The sequence below is a fragment of the Ostrea edulis genome, chromosome 5 (genome assembly GCF_947568905.1).
Source record: "Ostrea edulis chromosome 5, xbOstEdul1.1, whole genome shotgun sequence".
Taxonomy (NCBI): Eukaryota; Metazoa; Mollusca; class Bivalvia; order Ostreida; family Ostreidae; genus Ostrea; species Ostrea edulis.
Genome location: NC_079168.1, coordinates 14,553,938 through 14,568,438, shown reverse-complemented (window position 1 = coordinate 14,568,438; position 14,501 = coordinate 14,553,938). Strand labels below are relative to the sequence as shown.

The window sequence follows — 14,501 nt, the reverse complement described above, 5'->3', positions numbered from 1 at the left end:
TCCTCCATGTCAATTATTGACCCATACCGGTATATGATGAACTTCCTCCATGTCAATTATTGACCCATACCGGTATATGATTAACTTCCTCCATGTCAATTATTGACCCATACCGGTATATGATTAACTTACTCCATGTCAATTATTGACCCATACCGGTATATGATTATACAATGTATGAATAAGTTGCATTTTGGATCTTGCAAGTACGTTTACCGATACTGGCGTTAGAAAGTAGATTCACCAATATTAAAATATGATTCTCTAAACAGAATGGTAACTTGCATGTTAACATGCAAGAAAAAATGTGATCGGATATAAATGAATCAAATATCACACACGTGTGACTCGCTACATGGAACTTACGTATGTTAACATATAACTTAGGTATGTTAACATGAAACTTAGGTATGTTAACATGCAACTTAGGTATGTTAACATGCAACTTAGGTATGTTAACATGAAACTTACGTATGTTAACATGCAACTTAGGTATGTTAACATGCAACTTAGGTATGTTAACATGCAACTTAGGTATGTTAACATGCAACTTAGGTATGTTAACATGCAACTTAGGTATGTTAACATGAAACTTACGTATGTTAACATGAAACTTACGTATGTTAACATGCAACTTAGGTATGTTAACATGAAACTTAGGTATGTTAACATGAAACTAAGGTATGTTAACATACAACAGCAAATTGATCCGGGAAAAATACACTTTACATTTATCATTTTACGTGTAATATTAAAGAAACAAACACACAACGGTACAAAATGCAGATCTACCGGATGTAATATTACGCTCTATTTTTTTCTCCAGAACATCTCTAACAACAATTTAGGCTCTAAAGCGGCGTCATTGCTCGGAGACCTGATATCCAGCAACAAGAAAATTTTAACACTGGAAGCGGCAGGTAATGTTAAGAGATCCAATATGGCTGATGTTATACAGAATGTAATAAAATATTACTAATGGTATTCTTTACTAGACCGAAAACCGTGTTAAATAAATGGAAGGTTAGTAAAATGGTCACTGTCGCGTTTCACGAATAACACATTCTCTGTCCTCCTTTTGCAATTTGTATCACACTTAATGCATAATAACATCAAGTATCAAATTAGAAAGAATTCAATTAAGGAAACTTGAAGGCGTTTTATCTTTTTAATTGTCTTAAAATATTCGGGGTGGAGATAAATTTAAGTTTCCAAGACAAACGGCTGAGAAGTCCATATTGCTTTCTTTGTTCTCTCTGTATATTAAGTCGGTCCTTAAGCACAGTGACATTAACTTGTCTTTAACAGGAAATCAATTTAACGACAATGATGCCGAGATCATAGCGGACGGAATACGGTCGACAAACACGCTGAGGTCACTGAATCTTAGTCAGAACGCCTTCCAGGAGAGGGGAGGGAAACAGATGGCCGCAGCTATTGGTGAAGCCTTCACGTTTATTTTCCATTATTTGTCTAAGGTCTTGATCTAGACACCTGCTACTTCATATTTTGAAAAAACAATTCTTATATATTCTGCGCAAGCAGTAGGGCACCCCCCCCCCCAAAAAAAGATTAGCGCAGGAGACCAATTTCGGTTTCCATTTTACTTCAAATCTTGTGTGAAAGTTGTTAACTATATAGCAGGCAAGGTTTGATATCATGTCATAAAGAATATGAACACCTTTTCTGCATTTTGTTTTTTTACTGATATCTTAACAATATTACTGGATTGGTTTTTCAACAAATTGGCCCAGCAATTCACGAGCACTGAGATTGGTTGAGAAAAAAATGCGTCACAGAAAAAGTGCTAAATGTTTTATTCTGACCTTATGCTGTATCATATGGTATACATTTAATCCCCGCTATTAATCAGATCACCAGGTTCAGTTGGTGTTAATAAACAGGAGAAATTTTGCATGCATCTTTTACATCGTTTAGTAATATTTTATATATCATACTTGCGTATTTTCGTTTAATTTGAAATTCAAAATTTCATTGTTAATCTGCCGATTTGACCGATTAGCACACTAAGGTATGCTTATTCTCGTTACTTTATTCGGCCCATTTATCGGTTGCATTTTAAGAAACCATACATTCATGGTTTTACACCTTTGCCGGTTTCAACATGAAACGAAGATATTACTAGTAGATTACAAAGTACCCCGGATGTTTAAATGATTTATTGGTATTGCAATGAAAAAAAAACATTTTGAGTTAACCCTTTTAATAACCATTTATCGTTTTAGAGGAAAATGTATCGCTGAGAGAGCTCAACTTAAACTGGAACCACTTAAGGCTGGAAGGCGCGGTAGCTATAGGGGAAGCATTAACAGTAAGTCTGTGTGAACGGGGGGGGGGGGGACCCCTATGACTTCACTTGAGTATTTCGAATTTTAAAAACTTCATTTTACTTTTGACAGACGAATTGTACTCTTCACGCCCTGTACATAGCATGGAATGGGTTCTCCAACGACGGCTGTCGAGAGATAGGAACGGCATTACAAACCAACAATACTCTGGAACTGATAGATCTTAGCAACAATAGGATTGGCTTAGAGGGAGCGAAATGGCTCGCCAAGGGGCTCATTGTTAACACAAGACTTAGACATCTAATGGTATAACACTCAACAACAGAACACGAAAACAGATCTAGATATCCTGAAAAAAAGGGGGGGGGGGCAGAAAGAATTGCTTTAGAGACAGAAATTTGTTTGAGAATTTGAAGATTCCGTAATTAAATAAGACGAGCTATTGCAGTGAACAAACAACACTGGGTATCTCTGTACCCGAGATCTGTGGATAACCAGCGAGTTCGTCTCGCTAATGAATATACAGTTTATGACGCAAGTCCGGAACTTTGATAGTATTAAATTAAGACACGTACCAAATCTTTCTGGTATTGGAATTTTCCCTAAAACAAATATGTATATACAGCCTCCCATATATTTACTATCATAATACATGAATTATGTTACATGTAGTGAAACTTATCGTGACTTGTTGCTTTTGTCGCTGAGCTTTCTCCACCTTCTCTTTAAAAAAAGAAAAAGAGAAAATTAGATTTTAGAATAACTTCTGTGTATCTTATCACTTCATGGACTGTGGTCTTTTTTTCTTGATTCTTTAAATCCTAAGAAGGATGCATGTGTGCTGTGTCACTGCGCGTTATCTGAGTACACGTTTGTTGGGAGAAAAAGTTGCCACAACTTAATTATACCAGTTTTTGCGGGGTAGATTTTCAAAAGACTTGACAAGCCTTTAAAAATTGTATAGAATAAACCCTTCACGAGAGCCACTAAATAAAACGAATTTTGAAAGCTATACTTTACATACAAAATGTCGAGTGAAACTAAAGGCACGGTAAATATTTAAGGCTGTTTACCTTTACAGTTGAACCTGAACTCCCTCACCACTCTCGGAGCCACGACAATACTACTGGCTATATCCGACAACCCAAACAGTGCAATAGACACCCTGGAACTGAAGGTGAAATATATCAATGTAATGGAAATATATTTCAGGTCTGCAATATTTGGTGAAAAACATATTGTGCCACTCACGATGTGTTTCAAGTCTACGGATACATACGTTCTGTTCACAAATACCTAAAATAATTCACTTTTATGAAAGTTATATAATGGAAATCAAAGGTATGCCAATATTTGAGTATAAAAAGAAAGTTTGTTATCCACGTAGGATTTTGTGAATTGGAGACCATGGCAATGATCTGCTGACACTTCATGTAAAACGACAACAATTTTTAAATGCATGATTTTTGCATTAAAAAAGATATGATTAATCTCTCGCTTGCTGAACCTGGTATAACTGCTTCGAGTATGATTTCCTTTATATACCTTTCATTCAGCACCCATAATTGTTTTCGTCTAATGTAAAGAAAATCAGAATTCATTTTGGAAATAGATCACCTCAACACAGATGCAGTTGTTCTAAAACAGTTAAGCTAGCCTTACATCATCTCACACAAAACGAGTTTGATAAAACTCTTTTCCTGCAAGATATAGAAAGTACAGCCCCCCCCCCCCAAAAAAAACAACAACTATTATCTGAATTTGTAAAGCGTATCCTTATTTTGTCTATTCTTCTTTCAGGAAATCCCCGTGTTAGAAGAAGCGATCAACATCATTGAAGAACTGAAGTCTTCTCGGAAACGTTTTGTAGTGGTGCATGATGTCAAAGTACTTTCGGAAGACTTCCTCAGTCTCGTCGGCTCCTCTAATAAAGCAAGGAAACCCAAGTCACCCAAAAAATCGTCCAAACCTAAGAAGAAAACGTGACTTTTAGTGAAGCGTGACCAGTATGAGAGTCCCGTATGTAGTTACTGATTCCCTGAATCGTGGTAATTAAATGGACACTGATGGAATAACGTGTGTAACAATAAATGAGGTTATTTGGGATAACTAGTCCACGTGACATCTGCATGATAAACATAAGCCTACGTATGTTCTGACATTTCTTTTCTTTGATAAATGTGTTCATCATAATAAACTGGAAATTACTGAAAGATCAAATACATGTAAGTGCTAAACAACACCGGAAGCCCACACCCCTGGAATTCCTACAAATATACTTTCACTAATGCATCCAAACCTTTTAATTACAAACAAAATATACAGTACCTAGATATAGACCATCGTATACGTAATCCACCTACGTGTTCTTCGTCTTCTTTGAACTGGACATGTCATTACTGACCTGGATTTCTCTAAAAATAAAATCTTTAGTTTAAATTTTCTTTCATTTTAACGCTCAAAATTTGAGTAAAATTTCAGACGCAAGTCTAAGTTTCAACTTAAATTGTTTTCAAGAAATTCAGGCCCGATGATGTTTATATGGTTGAAAATTAGGACCTGAAATCACTTATTTTAAAAGGTCATAAATTCAGGGAACCGCGGTCTTTCAATTGGCGACAGAACTTCATCTCTATTATGAATTGTGTCGAAGATTATGCCAGATCTCTAGACGATGGGCTAAATATGAAAAAGAACTTCATACCTTTTCAGAATGGATAAAAAGTATAAGAGGAATATTACAATCCCTTATTAGATACATCAAAACAAAAGTGTATACTTTTGTGTGACCTAGCAGCAATCATGTAGCCCTCTCCGGATCCAATTTTTTATCTCACGTTTTTGGGAGAGGGCAACAATTCCATATCATATTCGTAATGATGCAAAATAATTTTATGAATAACCTGAAATAATCTCAGCTTCAGTACAGCAAACATGGCACACACTATGAAACGAGAAAGTGGAATATATCGAAATTGTTAAAAATGGTAGAATAGAGTCTCGCAAATCGTAAGTTGCAGGTTGTAAATTTATATATTGACTAAGAAACATATATCTACTTTGTTTAAGTAAAGAAAACCAGCAAATGTTTAGAATGATCGAAAGTGAATCACTCCCACATCTGCACCATTACGGAGATCCTCGGGAATTGTAACACCCCCCCCCCACCCCCCCCCCCCCCACCACCCCCACCCCCAATAAAAGGTCGGAGAGCACTGCATTATTGCAGCTAGGTGCGACCGGTCAACAGGGGATGCTTACTCCTCCTAAGCACCTGATACCACCTCTGGTTTATCCAGGGGTCTGTGTTTGCCCAACTCTCTATTTTGTATTCCTTATAGGAGTTATGAGATTGATCACTGTTCGTTATATCCACCTTTCATGGAGGAGAAAGCATGAACAGGAATAAAGACATTCTCAACTACAATTTGTGCATTGAGGAAAAATACTTGTATATGATACCAAAATAATGACTGAAGTACCAGTAGGAAAGTGAACATGCCTTTATACATGAAAAAAAAACACCCTATAAAACACTCCTCTTTGATCCACTATAAATTGTATATAATGAAGGAACACAACTTTTTATCATCAACTAATCAAATATCTATTATAAAAATATCGGCTCAAGTACAGAATAAAATCTCTGGGTCAGACCAATGTGAACATCATTAAATGTTTATTACAAAAAATTCGAAGGCTATCCGATAAACTATATACAGGAGCACAATTCGTGCCCATGGGAATTCCAACATACTGTTGGCAGACCTGATCAACAAAGACTACGAAGATATAATCAATGAAGAACTCCAGTATATTTTTAATATCAGAGTACTTGTACGTAGAATCAGAGTGGTGTTTAACAAAGTAATTTTTTGAATGACTGATCACTAGATATGAATATTTTCTTTTTCCATTTATATTGAAGAAGCAACTGTCTATGATGTCAAAAAGTCTAGTCGATAATTTATCACGAGGAATGGTCGCGTAAAGTGTTGCAAAGTCATATGTTTTGATGTTGTTGATTTGAGAAAAGTTTTATGATTTCAAATTTACTAGAAGTCCATTGGAAATTTTGAGAATCTACATTTGATTTATACCACTTCTGGCATATGTAGTCGCACAGTACGTTTGAAGTTTCTCCTTCACAGCTGTTAATATTGTCGTGAGAAGCAAAGATAGGAGCTTGGTAGAGCACTTACTGGATCCAGCAATGTATATTTGTTTGTAAGGGTTTTTGTGAAGTTTAGGAATCCATTATAGGTGTGGTAAATCATATCTATTCGTCCCATTGCCTAGGATATTAAATGTGTTTAAAGCTGAAGCATGGTTTTGAAGAAATTCAGTTTTTGAAAGGGCAGTTGGAGTATAGATACGATTACCAAATGTGGAAATGTGTCTCCCCCTAGAAAAGGGGAGATATAATAATCAAGTTGCTGCTTCATTGGTGCTCCTGTCTACATGAAATTAGTTTACTTTATTTTCATTAAATTTATAAACCATTTTTAACAGATTTCTAATTAAAATGTTACCCATTTCCACTTTTCATAATTCTGGTCGGGTTTGGTTTAAATTTGAAAAAACGCATTATTTCTGAATTTTGGCCATTTCATTTCAATTTCTTTAAAAATCTATTTGTGTAATATGTCCATTTTCCAAATGACATGTTTCTTGGTGATTTTATCCATAGATTTTCTCTCTCTCTCTCTCTCTCTCTCTCTCTCTCTCTCTCTCTCTCTCTCTCAAAAAAAAAAGAAAAAAAAAAGAACATCTATCCGAGTCTTTTAGGCATATTTATTTAATAGATATTCATGTCTTGTATCAAATCACAGGGAAATCTGACAAAAATTTCTATTTGCAAACAAAATATTTTTTATTCCGAAAACAAATATCATAAAAAAAACTACATGTAGTTCTACTTTGTAATGGGGACCATTGCGGATGTTCCCCAAACGACAAACTATTTAAGACGTGGTGCAATGTGCTTCAGCAACACTTATAAGTTTTTGTATTATGTACCTATGATGTCAGTATCATTCCGTTTTTCTCTTTCATAATATATTTACAGTTTATTTAAAGATCAGCCAATGAAATTGAACACACGTGTTATTGTGTGTGCGTCACACGTGTTATCGTGTGTGTGTGTGTGTGTGTGTGTGTGATTTTGACGATGTTTCTTACTAGAGAGTCCAAAAATATATCTACCATGGCCACATACATTTCATTGAAATCTCAAAATGTTATAAGAATCAATATCTTATGAAAGAAGTTAACAATTTCAATTTAAGCATCTGTGGTTCAAACCATGCATTAGGCATTCACATTGTAAATCTACAGTAAAAAATCATTTTAGTTTAGTCTTTGATTAGAAAATTATGGTCATTTTAGAACCAAAAATGAATGGAAAGCAATGCACGTGCATATACGCGCATATGAGTATGACTCAGCCCTCTGCACTTTTGTTGGTGTCAATCAAAAAGCATTTGTACCATATACCTACAGTATGAATTTCATGTTTGCATAACTTATAATTGATATGGTGATTATAAAACCGCCCAATAAGAATTCAACACACGTGCATGCACGCGATGACCGGTTACTTTGACAACAGCAAATTTGTGGAGTACCATGCTACACCCACCCAGAACGTCACCTCCGAAATATTTTAACGAAAAACAACAAGAGGCCCACATGCCGTATCGGTCACCTGAGTACTAGTGAAAAAGTTTTACTACTCCAAAGGGCTATGAAATCTAGATTTTCTTTTTACTGTTCTGAATATCAAAGCTAAATTCTAATGTTCAGCAACAGTATAAAACAAGATGTATAAAATTACCATTTTTTGTACATCCTTTTCTTCTATTCCTAAGTATGCATTTAGATTTTATACAGTATAAGCAAACTTACAGATAAATACTGTATACTAAGATTACTCCACCCTGGGGTCAGAACCCCTACTCCGGGGATCATCAAATTCACAATTTAGGTAAAGGACTGCCTGCTCTTTCTAAATATCCATTTACTTTCAATTTAGTATCAATAACACTAAAGAAGATGTTATCTAAGTGTTATACACATAAAAACTATATAGTAAGTTTGGCCCCACCCTGGGGTCAGAACCTCTACCCCGGGAATCATGAAATTTACAATTTTTGGTAAAGGACTACCTGTTCTTTCTAAATATACATTTTGTTTCAATATAGTATCAACAGCACTAAAGAAGATATTACATGTATTTAAGTGTTTTACACATAAACACTATATAGTAAGTATGGCCCCACCCTGAGGTCAAAACCCCTACCCCGGGGATAATAAAATTTACAATTTTGGTGGAGGCTTTCCTGCTCTATATCACAAGACATTTATTTTTTCTTACACATGTGCGGTTGTAGAGAAGAAGATTTTGCCCCGCCCCCAAGGTCCCAGGGGTACAGGAATCCTGAAATTTACAATTTATGTTACCCTTGTCCCATAGATGCTTCGTACAAAATTTGAAAAGAATTGGAATCATAGTTAACAAGGAGAAATTAAAAATGTCTATTGTTCACACATTTAATAACTAACCATTTTGGCCCAACTCTGATACCAAAACCCCTACCCCTGGGATCATCAAATTTACAATTTTGGTAAAGGACTACCTGTTTTTTCTAAATATCCATTTAGTTTCAATTTAGTATCAATAGCACTAAAGAAGATGTTATTTAAGTGTTTTACAGATAAACACTATATACCAAGTTTGGCCCCACCCTGGGGTAAGAACCCCTACCCCGGGGATCATTAAAGTTACAATTTTGGTAGAGGCCTTCCTGCTCTACATCACTATGCATTTAGTTTTTCTCACACGTGTGTAGTTGTAGAGAAGAAGATTTTTGAAAATTGGTCAATTTTGGGAAGTTTTTGCCACGCTCCTAGAGCCCATGGGGTGCTGGAGTCCTGAAATGTACAATTTATGTCCCCCTTGTCCCAAAGATGCTTCATGCCAAATATGAAAAGAATTGGACTGATAGTTATCAAGAAGTTAAAAATGTTCAATTGTTAACGCACGACGACGGACGACAACCAATACGCAACTTCCGAGATATCAGCTCTTCTGTGATGGAGGTACGTTCAGTGTTCTGTTGAACGCTTGGGTGGGTACAAGATGTATACATATACTATAGACTAGCTATGTCAATACCAATAAAAGTAATGAATGTGTAAATTTTGTTTATATCAGCCGTTGGTATACATTAAACTGACCATATCAAGAATAATATTTGTTTGAATTAGGCCATTAGATTAAATATGAAATTATTTTTTATTTCCTCCTCTGTACGAGTGATATCTTAATCAAAGAAAAATGGTAATTATCGATTTTTATTTGAGCTAATTTATTACTAAATACCAATAAACTTAATAATATTGTGTGCCCCTGCAGTTTGGGTAGTTGCATGATGTCTGATAATCGGCCTTTAGGCAATATATGAAGGCAGCGATAAGCATTTGTACCCACCGCGTGTGGACGATAGTATGTTTTGCGTCTCACTGTGCGTAAGAGTTCCACAAAGGGAAAGAACTATTGGGCAACTCGGAAATTGCGTATTGCAATAGGTCATCTGAGTTTACTCAGGTGACCTAAAAATTGTCAAGGTATTACCCTTCACTTGCTTAAGAAAAGGAATATGAAGTACGGGGGAGGGGGAGAAAAAGAAGGAATTTGCAGAATTCCAAAGGATGATACCTAAACCGATAGAATGGTTCATGAAGAAGGTGGTGCCAAATTACCAATGGAGACCAGGAAAGATGACTGCTTTCATTGACGCCCCCAACAACACCCGGAGTATACCAAACATTAGTGGTAACACCCACACGATGAAAAAATCAACCCCTGAAGTTGCAACAATTCTAGAGACTTTGTCCCCTCAGTAACACTCATCAGGAAAAATTGATTCCTCAAGAAAACTCATCTCGTCAAGAAAAATCAACCCTCAAGAAAATCCATCCCAGCAGGAAACTCAAAAAGAGATGTCCAATGGAACCCCAACTCCAGAAGCAAAGCCTCAAGAAAACAACCTAAATCCAACAACTACCATCAAGGAAAAATCCAAATCTTTAATTTCTTTAGTATCCTGAACATCCAGTTTTTTAACCCTCTTCAGTGTTTTAAATTCTTGAAGAGGCGGACGATTCGAATCTAGCAAGCTAACATTATCCAGTGACCTAGCTTACATATTCACAGGCATAATCCTACCGAATTTGCAAATCCATGCCGATCAACAGCATGTATTTACCGACAGAAATCCTAGATACTTTTACTTTATACTTGACAATCTACGATCTCCCGATTTTTCCAGCAGAAATCTCTACACTTTGGCAATCCATATGGAAGTGAAGTCGTGACTAGTCCGTGCTGTGGAGAGCAAAGGTCAGACCCATAACACCCTATGGGAAGACATAAAAAGAACTATAGTTATTGACTATTAATTTGTTATTATTGACGTGTTGTTACTTTGTTGTAATTACGGTATTATTATGTATGTATCATTATCTGTGATAACAGATATGATGTAAGCCAGTTTAAAGGGACATGGTCATAATTTGAGTTGAAAATTTTCAAAATTTATTTTTCCATTTTTAATGTTTACAATGCTTAAATAATGTATTTCTAATGGCCAGCAAAAAATTTAATGTTATTTGTTGAGTTACACGAGAGATACAGAGCTCACAACTCTTTGTTAGGTAAACAAGGCTCGTGTCATGTTTTTGTTTACATAGGATTATACTAGTAAAAGATTCGTTCAAAGCAGATGTTTTTCAATTGACACGTTAATTCTGAACACAATAAAACAGTTTCCAGTGTTTATCACGTCTCATTTTGTTTTAAGCATAATATTTTCTATTCAACAATCTATATGTAAACACAAAAACAAAAACAAAAGGGGGGGGGGGCACGGGCCTTGTTTACAAAACAAAGAATTAATATAGTTATTGAATATTGTTCTAACCCGGATCCCCACGGGACCCCTGAAAATGGAAAATAAAGTGAATATGTAATAACCTTGAAAACTAATACATCATCTTTATCTTAGACTTCTCTCCCACCGATCTTTTGGGTTGGTGATTTTAGAAGGATTTTCATTTGTTTGTCACCTATCTCTAACACGAACTGCGAGGTGGGAGACGAGTAAGAGTAAGCGGGGACATCACTGTGTTCCGTCGTATGTTAATATAAGACTAGTTTTATCTCTATAGCTGTAACCAAGCTAAATATGTCAACTTGTCTACTAAAACACGCCTCGAATTCCGTACCCCCTAAGGTCACTATTCCGCACCCCCGGATGTGAGGTTGTACACGGTGTCAATTGGTTGTGTTGATCTTGTATTTGACCTTATTGCTCTTACAGTATTGTCGTTGTCGGTACTGCTCATCATTCGGAATCCACAATGGTACGAATTACCAAATAACTTTTTTTTTTAAATCTTAATTACTCGAAAAAAAAATTATGTCACAATCCTGTTTTATAATTTTTTCTCTCTTATCTTGCCTAATTTCTATTATTTTGAATATATATATATATATATATATTCTAGCTCATCCCGACCCGTTGATGGTATGAACTCTCTACACCGGCGTCAGTATTCGTATCACATGGATTGATTGATTGGTGTTTACGTCCCATCGAAAAATTTTCACTCATACTGAGACCAGGTGTAGGTGAAGTACTACAGATGTGGACCTATGCTTGCGTCAGGGCCGTATCAGTGGAGGTTCTTTAGCGTGCCAACGCTTATCGTGACACGGGATCTTTGTTTATAAGGTCTCTTGAGAAAATTTGATGGTCTTCAGATAGACAACAGTGTCGTTGCATTTTCAATCAAGTTATAAACTGCTTTAGATTAATTAATAACCCATACGGCATCTAAATGGCTAAATTGGGTGTTCTCTCTTTTCAACCAAATATAATGTTCTATCAGAGTGTTTACCGTCATAATCGTATGGATAGGACGTACGATCCATTACCCGATCCTGCGTTTACACTGTAGATGAAAGGTGAAGATATCGAACGGTGATCAATCCCATAACTCCTATAAGCAATACAAAATAGAGAGTTTGGGCAAACATGGGCCCCTGGACACACCAGAGGTGGGATCAGATGCCTAGGAGGAGTAAGCATCCTCTGTCGACCGTTCACACAAGCCGTGAGCCCTATATCTTTATCAGGTAAACGGAGTTATCCGTAGTCAAAATCAGTGTTCCAAGAACGGTCTAACAATAGGTATGAACCAATGATAGGTTGTATTGGCAAACTAGATCGTTATTACGACCATAGAATTTGCGAAATGCTGACTTTAAACAAGACTGTTGAAACCTCTCTATGTCAGCAGCTTGCCTCGATTTAAAAACTGGCCATACCCAGAACAAGGTCTTGCGTATCGAATCAGTTGAGAGATATAAACACCATATGCAGGTGATACCAGAAGATTATGTACCAAGTGACCTTGTTATATCAACAAAGATGCGAGAGTTGGGTATCCAACGTCATTGGATGATCAATTTATGACGTCAGAATAACAAAAGTAAAAATGAAACTTTAACCATAATGGGAATTGCCTGTTTATATATAATGACAACCTTATTAGACCGCTTCTCCGATATCCTATGGAGGAGACTCGGGACGACAATTGATGTTGATTTTAATTTCGCAATGCCGCTCCTTCCATTAAGCATTCATCCTCGAATAGGAACTATCACAACCCTTTGAAAGGTAATGAAGATAATGATGTCGAAGGAAATGCTGTTTTAAAGGGGCATGGGCAGAATTTGAGCTGAAAATTTTCAAATTTTATTTTTCCATTTTAATGTTTACAATGTATAACCAAGGTATTTCTAATGGTCAATCAAACTTAGAAGGTCATTTGTTGAGTTACAATCGATATATAGCACTAACAATTCCCGAGGGGATCCGGGTTACCGTTAGAATAGGTCCTCAGTACCCCTTGCTTGTCGTAAAAGGCGACTAAAAGGGGCAGTCCTTCGGATGAGATCGCAATAACCGAGGTCCCGTGTCACAACAGGTGTAGCACGATAAAGATTCCTCCCTGCAGCCGAGCATAGGCCCAGATTTTGCAGCCCTTCACCGGCAATGGTGACGTCTCCATGTGAATGAAATAATCTCGAGAGGGACGTTAAACAATATTCAATCAATCAATCAAATCCCTTTTCAGGGTCAAACAAATTAAAGCTGCAATAATGAGACCAAAGAATTAAAAAAAAAAAAGCTATATAATTTTGTAATTATAATTAATTCTAATAATATTTTAGCATAATTTAAAAGTTTGGCACGCTGTTTTTCCCTATAATAGCTCTAAAACTTCATTGTTATTTCGGATTTCAAACATTTCGGTTGAGCATCACTGAAGAGACATTATTTGTCGAAATGCGCATCTGGTACATCAAAATTGGTACCGTATAAGTTTTACATTATGACCCCCGGGTCGAGGCCTCTGCTGGTGGAATGTTAGTCCCCGAGGGTTTTTACAGCTAAGTAGTTAAGTACTTCGTTACTAGCTTGAAAATACGGATGTATATATAATTGCTGTTATAAAATTTAGAAATTCATTTCAAAATTAAGGAGTATCTCCCTCATGCATATCTCTTATCCTTAGACGAATTTGACTCCACTTTGTTTGGCACGCTGTTTTTCCCTATAATAGCTCTAAAACTTCATTGTTATTTCGGATTTCAAACATTTCGGTTGAGCATCACTGAAGAGACATTATTTGTCGAAATGCGCATCTGGTGCATCAAAATTGGTACCGTATAAGTTTTACATACTCCACATGGAATCTAAGCGAATATGACAGAAAGACATTAAACACAGGGGCTAAGCCCGTTTTGGGCCCGAACTCTCTGATACCATAAATATAGAAAGGGGTCTAACTCTGACACAGATAAAAAACTAACCACTCGCTTCAAATGCCTAAAAAATCTTAAACTAGGTAAGCTATGCGTAATTTGTCGTTTTCCTTGCATAGATTAATGTTTTAACTACTTGCATGCCAAATTTCAGGTCACTGGTTCTTAAAATAACAAAGATATACGTCATCGTTCTCTCGATTTCACTTGTTTATTTTTACTAGGACATTTACCGGTCCAGGTCACGGAGTCGTTTCTCGCCTATGACAGCAGCGAAATTCAGACTAGTATGGAAG

General features: G+C 36.3%; 1 protein-coding gene across 1 annotated transcript in view; it reads left to right on the top strand.

Moving 5' to 3' along the window:
- Positions 1–4,529, top strand: part of LOC125650254 (leucine-rich repeat-containing protein 74A-like) — a 31,045-nt gene extending 26,516 nt beyond the window's left edge. The window contains exons 6-11 of the mRNA XM_048878379.2: positions 827–920; positions 1,309–1,440; positions 2,247–2,332; positions 2,421–2,615; positions 3,391–3,486; positions 4,110–4,529. Coding sequence (XP_048734336.1) covers positions 827–920; positions 1,309–1,440; positions 2,247–2,332; positions 2,421–2,615; positions 3,391–3,486; positions 4,110–4,295 — 789 coding nt within the window. The 3' untranslated portion in view covers positions 4,296–4,529. The remainder of the gene's footprint in view (positions 1–826; positions 921–1,308; positions 1,441–2,246; positions 2,333–2,420; positions 2,616–3,390; positions 3,487–4,109) is intronic.
- The last annotated feature ends 9,972 nt before the right edge of the window (positions 4,530–14,501 follow it).